The sequence below is a fragment of the Mastomys coucha genome, unplaced genomic scaffold (assembly GCF_008632895.1).
Source record: "Mastomys coucha isolate ucsf_1 unplaced genomic scaffold, UCSF_Mcou_1 pScaffold6, whole genome shotgun sequence".
NCBI classification, from domain to species: domain Eukaryota; kingdom Metazoa; phylum Chordata; class Mammalia; order Rodentia; family Muridae; genus Mastomys; species Mastomys coucha.
Window position 1 is genome coordinate 118,760,912 of NW_022196912.1, and position 12,951 is coordinate 118,773,862.

Here is a 12,951-nt window from a genome sequence, read left to right on the forward strand (position 1 = left end):
AAAAAAAAAAAAGGTGAAGAACAGAGACTGAATGGAGCTGAGAAAGAGAGAGAAAGAGAGAGAGAGAGAGAGAGACAGAGACAGAGACAGAGACAGAGAGACAGAGAAAGAATACAAAGGTGCATAAGTGAGTGAGAGAGTGTGTAAGTACATGGTCATGTGTGCACATAAATGAGACCAGAGGTCAGGCTTAGTCTTCTCCAAGAGCCATACATCCACCTTGGGTTTCGAGAACAAGGTCTTTCACTGGCCTGGAACTTGGTTGAATTTTTTCCCTTTGTCTGTGGGGGGATGGGGGAGATGAGAAGAGAGAGTGTGAGTATATATGTCGATGTGTCTGATGTGCGTGGAGGCCAGAAGACAACCTTGGTACTGACCCTCTGGGGCCACTCACCTACGTGTTTGTACGCACTGGCCTGGAATTCTCCAAGGACGTCAGCCAGTGAGACCTGGAATCTGGCCTGTCTCCACCTCCCCACTGCTGGGCTTACAAGCATTTGCCTGGTTCCCATGAGCCATCGGTTCAGTCATAGATGTATACATCTAACTACTAATGAGCATTTTAGGATGACCAAGGCTCCAGGAGGGCAGGGTTCACTCCAGCTGTGTGGCATATATGTGGGGTGAGGGGCTAAAGACAGAAACAGAACTCAATCGCAGCCCACTTTGGCTCCCTGCACTCTGCCCTATACTGCCTCGGCCATTTCTCTTCCAGAACACAGAACAGGCTTCCTCTTTCAAAGGAAGACAGCCCAGCCAAGCTCTAAATTCTAATGGTTGTCACTACCGGAAGCTTCTAGTGGATTCTGTAGAGTAATTAATACTCCTGAGTGCTTGCTGTTCTCCATCTCCCCAGAGGCACTCAAGGTCACCTGAGGTGCTGGCTGCTCTCCCAGATGGCAGGGCTCCCTGACGTCACCTCACTGTGGCAAACATGGCTCCCAGACCTAGACCTCCCAGCTTTTGTTGTCTCTCTCCTCCCTGGGAAGCTCAGTAATTACCCTGAGGAAAAGGTACCAACAGAGTCCCATTTGTGAAGCATGGTCAGGGAGCCGACAAGGCCAGAAACCTTTACTTAGGGTACCACCCAGAGCCATTCTTATGTTGTGGGGGGAAGGGAATCCTGGGAAGGCAGATCTGCCCTGCCTATACACCTCAGCAAGGAACATAAAGCTTAGGTGTCCAAGTACTTGCAGAATGATTACTCAAGGGCCTGCCTGGCTTGAAGGATGGTTCACCAGCCCCACCCCCAACCCCCGGGCCTAGAAACCTTCCCTGTGAAGACCTGACTCAGCAAGGAGGTGTTATCCAGGAAGTCACATCCTGTCCCCATCAGGCACCTGTCAACCCCAGCATCCCTGTGTTCAGCACTCACTGGTATTATTTGGTCCTTGAAAATGAGGCACATGCCAAGCTAGCGCTGGCCCAATCCCCAATTACTCTAAGTCTCCTCAGGCAGGATTTTTACCCACATAATGAAAATCCCAGAACCCTCTAGACCTGCCTGGCCAGCTAGCTACTTCCTGGGTCTTGCCTTTGAAATCCATGCCTCTTTAGAGAGCTGTTAGCTACAGTGACCATGGTTCCCTCACCGTATGCCTCCCACTGAGACTCTTCAGACATAACAGCTCACTCACTCGTTCTCACCCACATTGTTCTTTCTTATTTTACAAGACAGGATCTTGCTCTGTTGCCCAGGTTTCAAACTCCTGGGCTCAACCGATCCATCTTACTCAGTCTCTTGAGTAGTTGGTACTATAGGCAAGTGTCACCATGCCAGCTTCATCTTACTGATTTTTATACTTGTGTTCCAGTATTCCCTTCCTGGGCTTCTGAGCTCATAGGCTCCAGCATGCACCGCCTGAGGCTCTCCACCCTCCACACTCCTTAGTGTGCTAGGTCCACGCACTGGCTGACGGCTATGGGGAGAAGCTGAGTGATGTCAAAACATGGAGCCAACAAGAACCTAAAAAAGGTCCAGGATGCTATTTGTCAACTCCTTGAATAAGTGGTTCTCTGACGGTAAAACCAGGCATGCTGAACCAACAGGCAATAGGGTGTAAAACCAGAAAAACGAATAGATTCAGCCAATGTGCATGAGGCAAGCTGAGCTCCAAAAGGCATCTCCACAAGCTCTGTCCCACCCTCGTGCAGGCTCCGGTAGCCCTCTCCATAGGACCTGGACTGCCACACTGTCTTTGAGGCTTCGACAAACAACATCAACATTGAAGATCAAAACCCTGCTACCCAGGCCTCTGAGCTGGTGCGCCCACGAGCCTGTGAGATTCTAAGTACACATGAGGCTTTGCCCAGACTGCTGAATCCAACACCTGGAGGCAAGTACTCCTAAACAGGTGTGAACAGAGAGATCATGAATCTGCCCATGTACATAGAAATCTTCCCCTTGTTGGTGCTTAGTAGGTCCTCGGAATGTGCTCTCTGCTTATTTCACTCTGTGATATACACTTTCAACCAACTCAAGCAGCCGGAGAAAGGCTAGAACAAGAGGCCTTCAGACAACGCTCTGTTCACCCCCAAGTAAGAGCTTTCCATTGACCACAGGTGCGGACACGGGTCCCAGTGCAGGCCCCTCCCCTAAGGAGTTCTTTCCTGCTACACCAGGACCAGTGGTTCCCAGCCGGCTTCCAGGCCCTTCCGGACTGGTGAACTTACATGGGAACATTGCTGCCAGGGGAAGGGGCACTTTGATTCCCTCAGAACATATCTCTAACAGACTCCCGAGAAAAACCGGAAATGCTTACAGCTCCAAGGATGAAGGTCTATCATTAACATCTTCCATCTGCCCTTCTGAAGGCTAATTGTTCCATGTGACCTTCTAAAGGCTAATTGTGCCAGCATTACCATGTTACCATGTTACAACTAAGAGCCCTGGGCTGGAAAATCGGCTGCAGAGTAGCCTTAAAATGCTGTGTTAAATGCTACATTGTTCCACATCACAACTCCAGCCATTGTCTACAGCGGCTCGCATTGCTCTAGGGGTGAATCTTCAAGAGGAGGATACTATAATTAGTTCTCTATTATGAATAAGGAAATGAGACACAGAAATATTAAATAGCCAGTTCACATGCCTTTAGAGCCAGAATGGAGGCTGGAGCAATTTGGCTCTAGAAGTTTCTGGCAGCCACTTGTCCAGCATTCAGTTGGTCAGTAGGTTGTCAAGTTGACCAACTAACTGATGGGCAAGTATCACAACACCTGCAGGTGAGAGAACTATTCCCCGGAGGTCTACTTCATGGTGGTCTGTCTTGCTCCCTGGTGTCATCGGCCCACCCTCTAGCTTTGGTTCAAGGTTTGCTGAGTGACCTCGTTAGTAGACCCTCATGTTGTCAGCCTCTCTCTGAACCTGCAGCCCTGGGTACACAGTGCCAGTCAGCATGTCCCACAGCTCGTCCCTGGACTGCTTCTCAATCCATGTGTGTCTCCTGCTCAGTGCACAGCCCCCATACAGTGGCACAGAGGAGCAGGCCTGCTGCTGTTTCCTCAAAAAAGGAGCACTCACGGACATTCTAAGACAAGCAAGCCTGGCTCTCACAGGGCTAGCCTGGGCCCCCAGATCTGACTGTGCTCCTAGGTCTCTGGCTGCAAGGTAAGCCTTCACAGCACAATAGGGCCCTCTAAAGAGCCAAGGAGAGGAAGGTGCTGGAAAATTCCTGTCTTCACATGTCACATGGATCCCATTCTTAGAAGTCCTCTCTAGCTAGGCTGTTTTTTCAGATAGTTTACCCAAAAGAATCACCTGGGAGCTTACTGAAATGACAGCTACGTAGCCAAGGCTGGGTTCAGACTAGAGATGATCCTGCTTAGTCTCCCAGAGGGTTGGGAGTACAGGTATGACACACACACATCTAGCTTGCCAGGACCAGAGTGCAGAGGTAGAGATATGGCCAAGATTCAACTTGGCATAAGAGAAACCTGGGCCTCTCTGGTGTGTGTGTGTGTGTGTGTGTGTGTGTGTGTGTGTGTGTGTCTACTTTTTCACAAGGATCTGAAGATAAAGGAGCAATTACCCTCATATAAACATATTCTTAGTTTCCACCAAGGGTGCCAAGGACACTCATTGGAGAAGGGATAGATGTTTTCAACAAAGCATCTTGGACATTGCAGACAATGGCATGACGTTGGAGCCTTCCTTCACACCAGATACAAATCCTAACTCGAAGTGAACAAAGGCTTAAGTGTAAGAGCTAAAAACAAAACCTAGTGAAGAAAATATGGTCTGAGCACTTGAGTGATTAGAACCCAAAGAATCAGGTGTTGAAGGTCATCCTCTGCTATGCATCAAGCCAGCCTGGGCTACGTGAGACTTTCTCTCAAAGAATATTAAAAATTGTGGGCCCTCAAGATGACTTAATGGGGCCCACACCTTTTTTATTTTTTTATTTTATTATTTATTTATTTATTTATTTATTTATTTATTTATTCATTTTGGTTTTCTGAGACAGGGTTTCTCTGTATAGTTCTGGCTGTCCTGGTACTCACTCTGTAGACCAGGCTGGCCTCGAACTCAGAAATCTGCCTGCATCTGCCTTCCAAGTGCTGGGATTAAAGGCATGTGCCACCACTGCCTGGTGGGGCCCACATCTTAATCCCAGGAGGCAGAGGCAGGTGGGTTCTGTGAGTCTGAGGCCAGTCTGGTTTACACAGCAAGTTTCAAGACAGCCAGGTCTACACAGGGAGACCTTATCTCAAAAAACCACAACAAACACAAACAGAAAGATGGCTCAGCAGGTAAAGGCACTTGCCACTAAAACTAACCCCTTGAGTATGATCCCCAGAATCCACATGCTGATAAGAGAGAACCAATTCTTACAGTTGTCCTCTGACCTCCACAAGCATGCTGTGGCATGCACACATGCAACATACATATGTGCAAGCACACACACACACACACACACACACACACACGATAGATAGATAAATAGATAGATAGATAGATAGATAGATAGATAGATAGATAGATAGATAGATAGTGTCCTGGCTGGTTTTGTTTTGTCAACTTGACACAAGCTAGAATCATCACAGAGAAAGGAGCCTCAGTTGAGGAAAGCCTCCATGAGATCCAGCTCTAGGGCATTTTCTCAATTAGTGATCAAGGGGGGAGGATCCAGCCCATGACGGGTGGTACCATCCCTGGGCTGGTAGTTGTGGTTCTATAAGGCAGGCAGACTGAGCAAGCCAGGGGAGCAAGCCATGCACCACTCCATGGCCTCTGCATCAGCTCCTGCTTCCAGATTCCTGTCCTGCTTGAGTTGCTGTCCTGACTTCTTTCAGTGATGAACAGCGATGTGGAAGTGTAAGATGGATAAACCCTTGCCTCCCCACTTGCTTTGTGGTCATGGTGTTAGGTCGCAACAATAGAAACCCTAAGGCAGACAGACAAACAGACACACAAAAGAAAAATGCCCAGCCACTCTCCACAGCCAGTGCCACTGAAACCTAACTCATCTCCCCAACTTTACATCCTCAGTAACCAAAGCTGCTGTCAAGGTCAGCCGTGTATGTCAGAGGAGGATCCTATAGTTTGAATAAAATGTACTAAGTTCTAGTTACAATGGGGCCAGCTAAGCAGTAGCCATTTGTAACTGCTCTGATGGGCTGACTGCCAGGGCTGAGAAACTCTCCACTCTCCAGATGTGGAAAGTGAGGCTCAGAGAGACCAGCTCTCTCCTTCACAGATCAGACAGCCACTGAGATCCTGACTCGGAAACCAGCCCTGTGTGTCTGTCTGTTGCCAGCAACGATGGCAAGCAGCGAACCGGTAACCCAGATGAGGAAGTGAGTCACAGGTGATAAAGGGGGCTTCCTTTTGGTGTCAGCACAGGACTTCCCCTCACACCCAGAAGGATGCAGAGATAGACAAGGTGGATCTTAGCCCCATCAGGCTACCCTCTCCATATGATGTGGGGACAAGTGTGCAATATGCATGGCTTGGACTTAGACCTAGTGAGCCATCCTCATGTATTCTCAAAGTACAGGGCTACAGGGACATTGGCCTGGCCCAGGATGGACTCAGTTCGGCCCACCTCATCCCACATATGAGGACCCATGAAGACACGGAATCCCATCATCTAGGTGCGGCGCCTCTCATCTTCCCACGGATGCCATGGTCAGCATTTCTTTTCCCCTGAGCTTGGGAGACGCCAAATTGATCTGATGACAGATCACGTGTCAACGCCCACTCAAGACTGGTGGGCAAGAGATCACAGAGGTGAGTAAGCAGGATCCTGCCACCCCAACAGCAGAGCCCTGCCCTCAGCTCACCCTGACCCAACCACTCGACCTCATCCCTCCACTGGAAGAATGCCATCCGTACAGAGTACTCCCCACACCTGCCCCTCGTCCCCAGTCTGAGACACAACCTTCAGGGACCCACCGCCAGAGTATAAGGGTCCTTTAGAAGTGCTCACTAGGGCTGGAGAGATGGCTCAGTGGTTAAGAACACTGTCTGCTCTTCCAGAGGTCTTGAGTTCAATTCCCAGCAACCACATGGTGGCTCATAACCACCTATAATGAGATCTGGTACCTTCTTCTGGCCTACATGCAGGCAGAACACTGTATACATAATAAATAAATAAATAAAGTTCACTAATGTCACTTTCCAAAACTGGGTCATTGTTGGGCACCTGGAAGAGCCACCAGGTACATGTACACATGTACAGTGTACAGCTGTGACTGCACATAAAGACATTTTGGCATGTCTTTTTATCTCAGGGAGAATCTCTGAAATTCTCATGAACCTCACTAAGGCTTTTGACCCAGAGAAAACTAACAAGCTTTACCCCAGGAATCCTTTCCTTTAACTACGACTGTAAATGGCCCAGAATGTTCTATAGAGGAAATACCTTGAGCTCTCCTAGGCTTTCCTGATTCCTGGACAGTCATGCTCACTGTGTTTCTCAGTCGAACTGGATGTGTGGATTTATCGTTTGCTTAACTACTGGTGAGCTCCAGGCCCCTCAAGTTGGGAAGCAGACAGAGCCCTTTGGAGCTAAGCCATCATTGTAGACTCCTAGGCACTGCTGGGTTTGGCCTTCTGTGTAGCATGGGCCATTTTAATGAACAAAACACCATTTGTGGTCACTTGGGCCAAACAGTCTGCTGTCAAAGATTAGACGTAAAGATTACAGCAGAGCTAAATCTGGGTGATGTGGGCCGCTGGGTGGAGCAGGACAATGCCTGTGAGTCACAGCTTGGGTTTGCCTTGCACATGGGGATCTCAGAGGCTGATTCCCCTAGGACACTCCGCACAGCTAGCTGATCAGAGCAGGAGAGCTCAGCCAGCCTGCCTGGATTCAAGCTGACCTTAACACAGCATCAGCCAATGGACATCACACCTCCAACTACAAAGTTGGTACTGCGACCTGAGGATTAATATTGGTAAAGTACTTAACCAATAAGTACTAAATAAGTGCTAAATAATACACTCATCAACTGTCTGCCCGGCTGAGAGGGGAAAGCAGAGGCAAAAAAAGAATGCCAAAGGAAAATAAGCGGCATCCATCCTGTGGAATATTCTGGGCCATTTGCCGGGAGAAGTGTGATGACTAATATTGGGGCCAGGGCTGAAGAGAAGGAGCAGGCTGCCGAACCGTGTACTCCTGCACTGGGAGCCAGCCAACAGGCTTTCCTGGAAAGGGTTAGACAGGGAACACACTCTGCGGCCCCATGGTCTCTGTCACTGCTTCTCAAACCTCCCATTGGAGTGTGAGAGCAGCTGCAGACGACCCCGGAAGGAGCTGTCTGTCTTCTAATGACATCTGATTGACAAGAGCAGGTGGCACCATGTGCCAGTCCTACTGTGCACATCCTAACTGCGTCAGAAGAAGATGGATATAGAAGCAAATGTGTGAAAGAGAGCAAAGGGACCCTCAGCACACGTTCAGGATGTAGTCTAGCTGCTGGCGGTATGGGTCTGAATGCCACAAAAGGCCACCAAGGCCAGCCTGGGCTATATGACACCTCTTCTCAAATAAGAATAATGGTAAAATTACTTCCTTAAAGTGATAGAAGCAAGGGGTACTTTGATTTAATTTTTTAGATTAGGTGCAGATCTGGGTGTGTCTGTTTCTGGCTATGTGTATGTGAGTGTTAGTACCCGGAGAGACCAGAAAGAACCTTGGGTGCCCTGGAGATGGTGATGAGCCTCTGATACGGGTGCTGGGAGTGGGAACTCAGTACTCAGTCAGAGCAGTGGGCTAAGCCACCTCCTCAACCCCCACCCTACCCTGACCCCCTACCCCCCACCCCCTCCCACCACCCCACCCCGTTTGTTATTTGTTAAATGTTGGCGGTGGTGGCAGCACTGCCTGCCTTTAATCCCAGCTCTGGGGAGGCAAGGCAGGAGGATTAACCTGGTCCACAGAGGGAGTTTCAGGACAATTAGGCTACACAGAGAAACCTTGTCTCGGAAAAGCAAAAAACAAACAAAAGGAAAAGGAAAAGAGAAGAGAAAAGAAAAGAAAAGAGAGAGAAGAAAGAAAAGAAAGAAAAAAGCCTTTGAGGAAACAAAGCAAGCTCAGAGTTCCCTAGAACTCTGCATAGGTCATAACAAGAGTTGGGTACAACACTTGCCATTCACTGTCTGCTACCTAGAAACCAGACTGGCTTCCAAGTCCTCCTCCTCGTCTGCTGGCTGCGTGGCCTCAGCGTATTGACCTCTCTGCTCCCGAATTTCCTTATGTGTATGGTGGGTAGCTTCATATTCCATCTGCAGAAAACATCTTCACCAGTTCTATAATACAGCACTTGGGTTTAACTGATTTCACGACGGGCCAGACTGCGGAGGAGTAAGGGAAAGACCCGAGATGGGTGTGGGGAAGGGCACACCAGGGCACCTCCACTAGTTCCTCAGAGAATCTTCCAGACTGTGTGAGCCAGGGGGAGGAGAGTCTTTCAGCATGGAGTCTTCCAAGAGCCGCACTGCAGGAAGCCAGGGCTGCTCAAAGCCTCTCCTGGTCTCCGCTCTCCTGGTCTGCACTTCTCACCTGCCTTCCAGTACTGGCTGCTTGTAGCAGGAACCCATGTAGCTCCCAGCTTCAGCCTAGCTTGCCTCTGCTCCCGTGGACCCCTTTTTCTTCCCTGTCTCTTTAGACCCCATAAACTGACATCATTGCTTCCAGGAAGTCTACCAAGTGTCCAGCAGAGTTCACATACGCTCCCTGAAATCCTCCTACTCTAACTGGATAAGAAATCCTTGATAGGTACAGAGTGGTTAAGTAACCTGAGCAAGGTCACACAGCAAGTCCTTCTGCCAACTTGTCCTTCTCGCAGTCCCTTGGGAGGAGCAGGCCTGGGAGCAGCCACTTACTCCCCACAAACCAGACAGCCCCTTCATGTTGGGCCACAAAGAGGTAGGGAAAAAGAGTCCATCCCTAAGCACACACCCTTGGCTTTACACAGATAGGTGGTCAGCCTGGTGTTTCCAAGCCTTGGGAAGAGCAAGTACATTTGAATTGGAATCTCCACAGCCTACCAACCTCAACTCTTGTCCCCTGGGGATGAAGGCTCCCAGGAGGTGGCCTCCTGCTCCGTGGGTCTTGCTACAAGTTGGGCTGTGTCTCCTCACATGACCCTATGGGTGTCACCTCGAAGCGTCAGCAGAATGGGGACTATGTAAAAGTCCTAGGCAGCAGAAGAAGGGTGACCTCCCCCCAGATCTTAGGGAGGAGTTTGTTTGCCAAGCCCTGACTGGGGGCATGTCCCTCCTTTCTCCCCTTCCCTCTGCCTCCCTCCATAGAAGATTGTGTTGGGCGAACTTCCAGTCAGACCCAAGAGAGAGAAGAGTGCAGGCTGTTGTGTGCAGAGCTGACCAACACCTGCTCTCTCTTCAGCTAGAGGAAGCTGCGAAGCTCCAACTCTCTCTGGAGCACCAGAGGGCAGCCACCTAGCTGGTGGGAAAGGACAGCCAGCGGGTAAGCCCTGATTCATACCTCCTCTGGGGGTGGGGCATGTACACACACACACACACACACACACACACACACACACACACACCCCTAGCTCTCTAAACTGTCTCCTCTCTCCTTTCAGACAATGCTGGCTTTAACTGAGTTCCTGGAAGAAACTGGTGGCCACAGGCTTTGCATGAAAGGCAAATGCTACAGTCCCCAAGTGGACCCACAAAGAGTAAAACAGCCACCACCCTGTAGGAGAATGCATTCCTTTGGTCACATGGGACAGCACCTTATATCTGGCCTGGGCTGCTTGTGTCCCCTGTCACTGCTAAGCAGCTGGCAGGGTGCTAGGTCTGACCATGTGTGTGTGTATGCATGCATGCATGCATGTATGTATGATGTGTACACACTTGTGTGCATACGGTGGGGGGAGGGGCATGTGTGCCACAGCTCGTGTATGAAGGTCAGAGAACAACTTTATAATGTCAGCTCTATCTTTCCAGCCTCACCTGAGTTCCGAGTAAACCCCATCTCACAGTCTGGGGCTGGCAGCACTTAAATAAGCTGCTGTCCCGTTTCTGTGTACCTGCTGAGCTGCCAGGCCACACCCACCCCAGGAGCGGTGACTGGCCTAAACGTTTGTAGATGACGTTATGATGACAGTGTAGTGTCAAAAGGTTAGACACACACTTAGGGATGGGGAGATGGCCAAGTCTCTGTGGTGCTTGCCACACAAGTGTAAAGACTTAAGTTCCAGCCCCCATCGGCTCATAGGGAGTCTCATTATTTGAAAGGATTAGGATAGGCGGCCTTGTTGGAGTGGGTGTGGCCTTGGGTGGGTGTGGTCTTGTTAGAGTGGGTGTGGTCTTGGGTGGGTGTGGCCTTGTTGGAGTAGTTGGGACCTTGTTGGAGGAAGTGTGTTACTGGAGGTGGGTTTTGGAGTTTTTAGTGCTTAAACCAGGCCCAGTGTCTCTCTTCCTGCCACCTCCTAATCCAGATGTGGAGCTCTTGGCTCCTCCTCCAGCACATGTCTGTCTGTGTCTGTGTGCCACCATACTCCCTGCCGTGACAAGAGTGGACTAAACCTCTGAACCTATAAGGCAATCCCAATTGCCCCCAATTAAATATTTTCCTTTATAAGAGTTGCCATGGTCCATAGTGTTTTTTTTTAACAACAGAAACCCTAATTAAAACAAGTACCATTCCGGGATGGTGAGATGGCTCAGCGGGTAAGAGCACCGACTGCTCTTCAGAAGGTCCTGAGTTCAAATCCCAGCAACCACATGGTGGCTCACAACCACCCGTAATGAGTTCTGACGCCCTCTTCTGGTGCATCTGAAGACAGCTACAGTGTACTTACATATAATAAATAAATAAATCTAAAAAAAAAAAAAAAACAACAAGTACCATTCCGAAAACCCATGTAAAAAGCTGGGTATGCTGATAGCTGATGTACTTGATGGGGAGGCAGAGACAGGATGGTCCCTGAACCAAGCAGGCAGGCAGCCTAGTAGGCAAGCTCTAGGCCAATTAAAAACTTTGTCTCACACCTAAGATTGACATCAACCTACAGAGACAGACAGACAGACAGACAAAAGGACGGACACCTCTGAACTCTAGTCTCTTCTAGACTGCCAATTCTAATGCAGCCACACCTTTTCCATTCCTACCCGTCTCTCACTTCCCCTACCCAGGGCAGTGTCTGGCACAGGACCCCTTCAGAGAGAATGAGAGTAAGCCTCCCTGTTAGAAGTGAGCTTCACTCATTGTGTGGAGACAAACTTGCATGGCTTCCTTGCTGCGAAGCTCACTCACTGAAGCAGCACAAAGAAAGTAGCCCAGAGTGAGTGAGAAGGGACTCTATGGGGAGAGGACTTTGCTCAGAGGGAGGGAAGAAGATAAGGGAGGAGGTGGAGGTGTACTTCCTCGGAAGTACAGTGGAGGTGACTGGGGAAAGTCTCACACAGACAGGCAGATAGCACATGCAAAGCATGAATTACCTTCACAGTCTCCAGCAAGGCAGAAACAAGGAAGACCCTTGTCTCCAGCAAGGTGGAAACAAGGAAGACCCTTTACCCCACACATCCACAGGGACAGGAATTATTAAGCACAGGGTTCCAGACAGGCAGGGTTGGCCCCAGGACAAGAAAGCTTCCACCTCCCAGCAGAGAGAGGAACAGGGCCTTGGAGACTTCTAGAACATGGCGATCGCAAGGAGAGGTAATACCTCCTCATATCCATCCCTAGTCAGAACAGCAGGGCTAACCTGGGCTAATGTCCACCATCTGGGTGACAGAGATGACCTGGGTGATCACTGGTCCAGTGGTACATTTTTAGTGGGTACTTTTTTAGTACTAAGCTCAGATGGATATTCTGCCTGGGGCAAACTGAGAACAGCTGACCAACTGCTTCCACCTTCATGTCCCCTCCCAAGGTCCCTTCCCCCAACCCCTCCCCTCTCAGCCACTCACAGTGTCCTGTGTCCTGCAGCCTGCACATATGCTCTCAGAGGCAGCCAGAAACCAAGCAGCTTCTCCTGGGGACCACAAGAGATGCCTTCACTAGAGACCAATGCCAGGGTGTCCCCACCTCTACAGCAGATGCACAAGACCCTGGCTCAGTTCATCCTGCTTCTAAAGACAGCTGCTGCTTCAGGTCAGTCATTACCTTCTATGCGAGAGTTTCATCTCCCGAGGCCTCCTCCCAAGCCTGAGTTGACATTCAGTGTGACACTACCCAGCAAACACACACACCCAGTGAACTGAGGCGAAACATCCATCCCTGAGGACACACCCACTTCCACAACACGGAGGAAATCCAAAGCAAGCGGAGCATGCTGCACACGCTTGAAATTCCAGCACGTGGGAGGCTGAGGCAGGAGAATTGCCACAAGTTCAAGACCAGCCTAGGTTAGAAAGCAATTATCAGGTCAAGGATACATAGCCAGACTTAAAAACAAATAAAAGAACTTTTTGTTTGTTTGTTTGTTTGTTTTTGAGACAGGGTTTCTCTGTATAGCCCTGGCTGTCCTGGAACT

The 12,951-nt window shown here is 49.7% G+C and overlaps 1 protein-coding gene across 2 annotated transcripts in view; it reads right to left on the reverse strand.

Annotated features, from left to right (window-relative positions):
* Syne3 (spectrin repeat containing nuclear envelope family member 3) overlaps positions 1-12,951 on the reverse strand; it is an 83,522-nt gene that overhangs the window by 58,168 nt on the left and 12,403 nt on the right. The window contains exon 2 of one of the 2 annotated variants that reach the window (XM_031356102.1): positions 12,386-12,450. The exons of the other annotated variant lie outside the window; for it this stretch is intronic. Coding sequence (XP_031211962.1) covers positions 12,386-12,413 — 28 coding nt within the window. The 5' untranslated portion in view covers positions 12,414-12,450. The remainder of the gene's footprint in view (positions 1-12,385; positions 12,451-12,951) is intronic. 2 annotated transcript variants of the gene reach the window in all.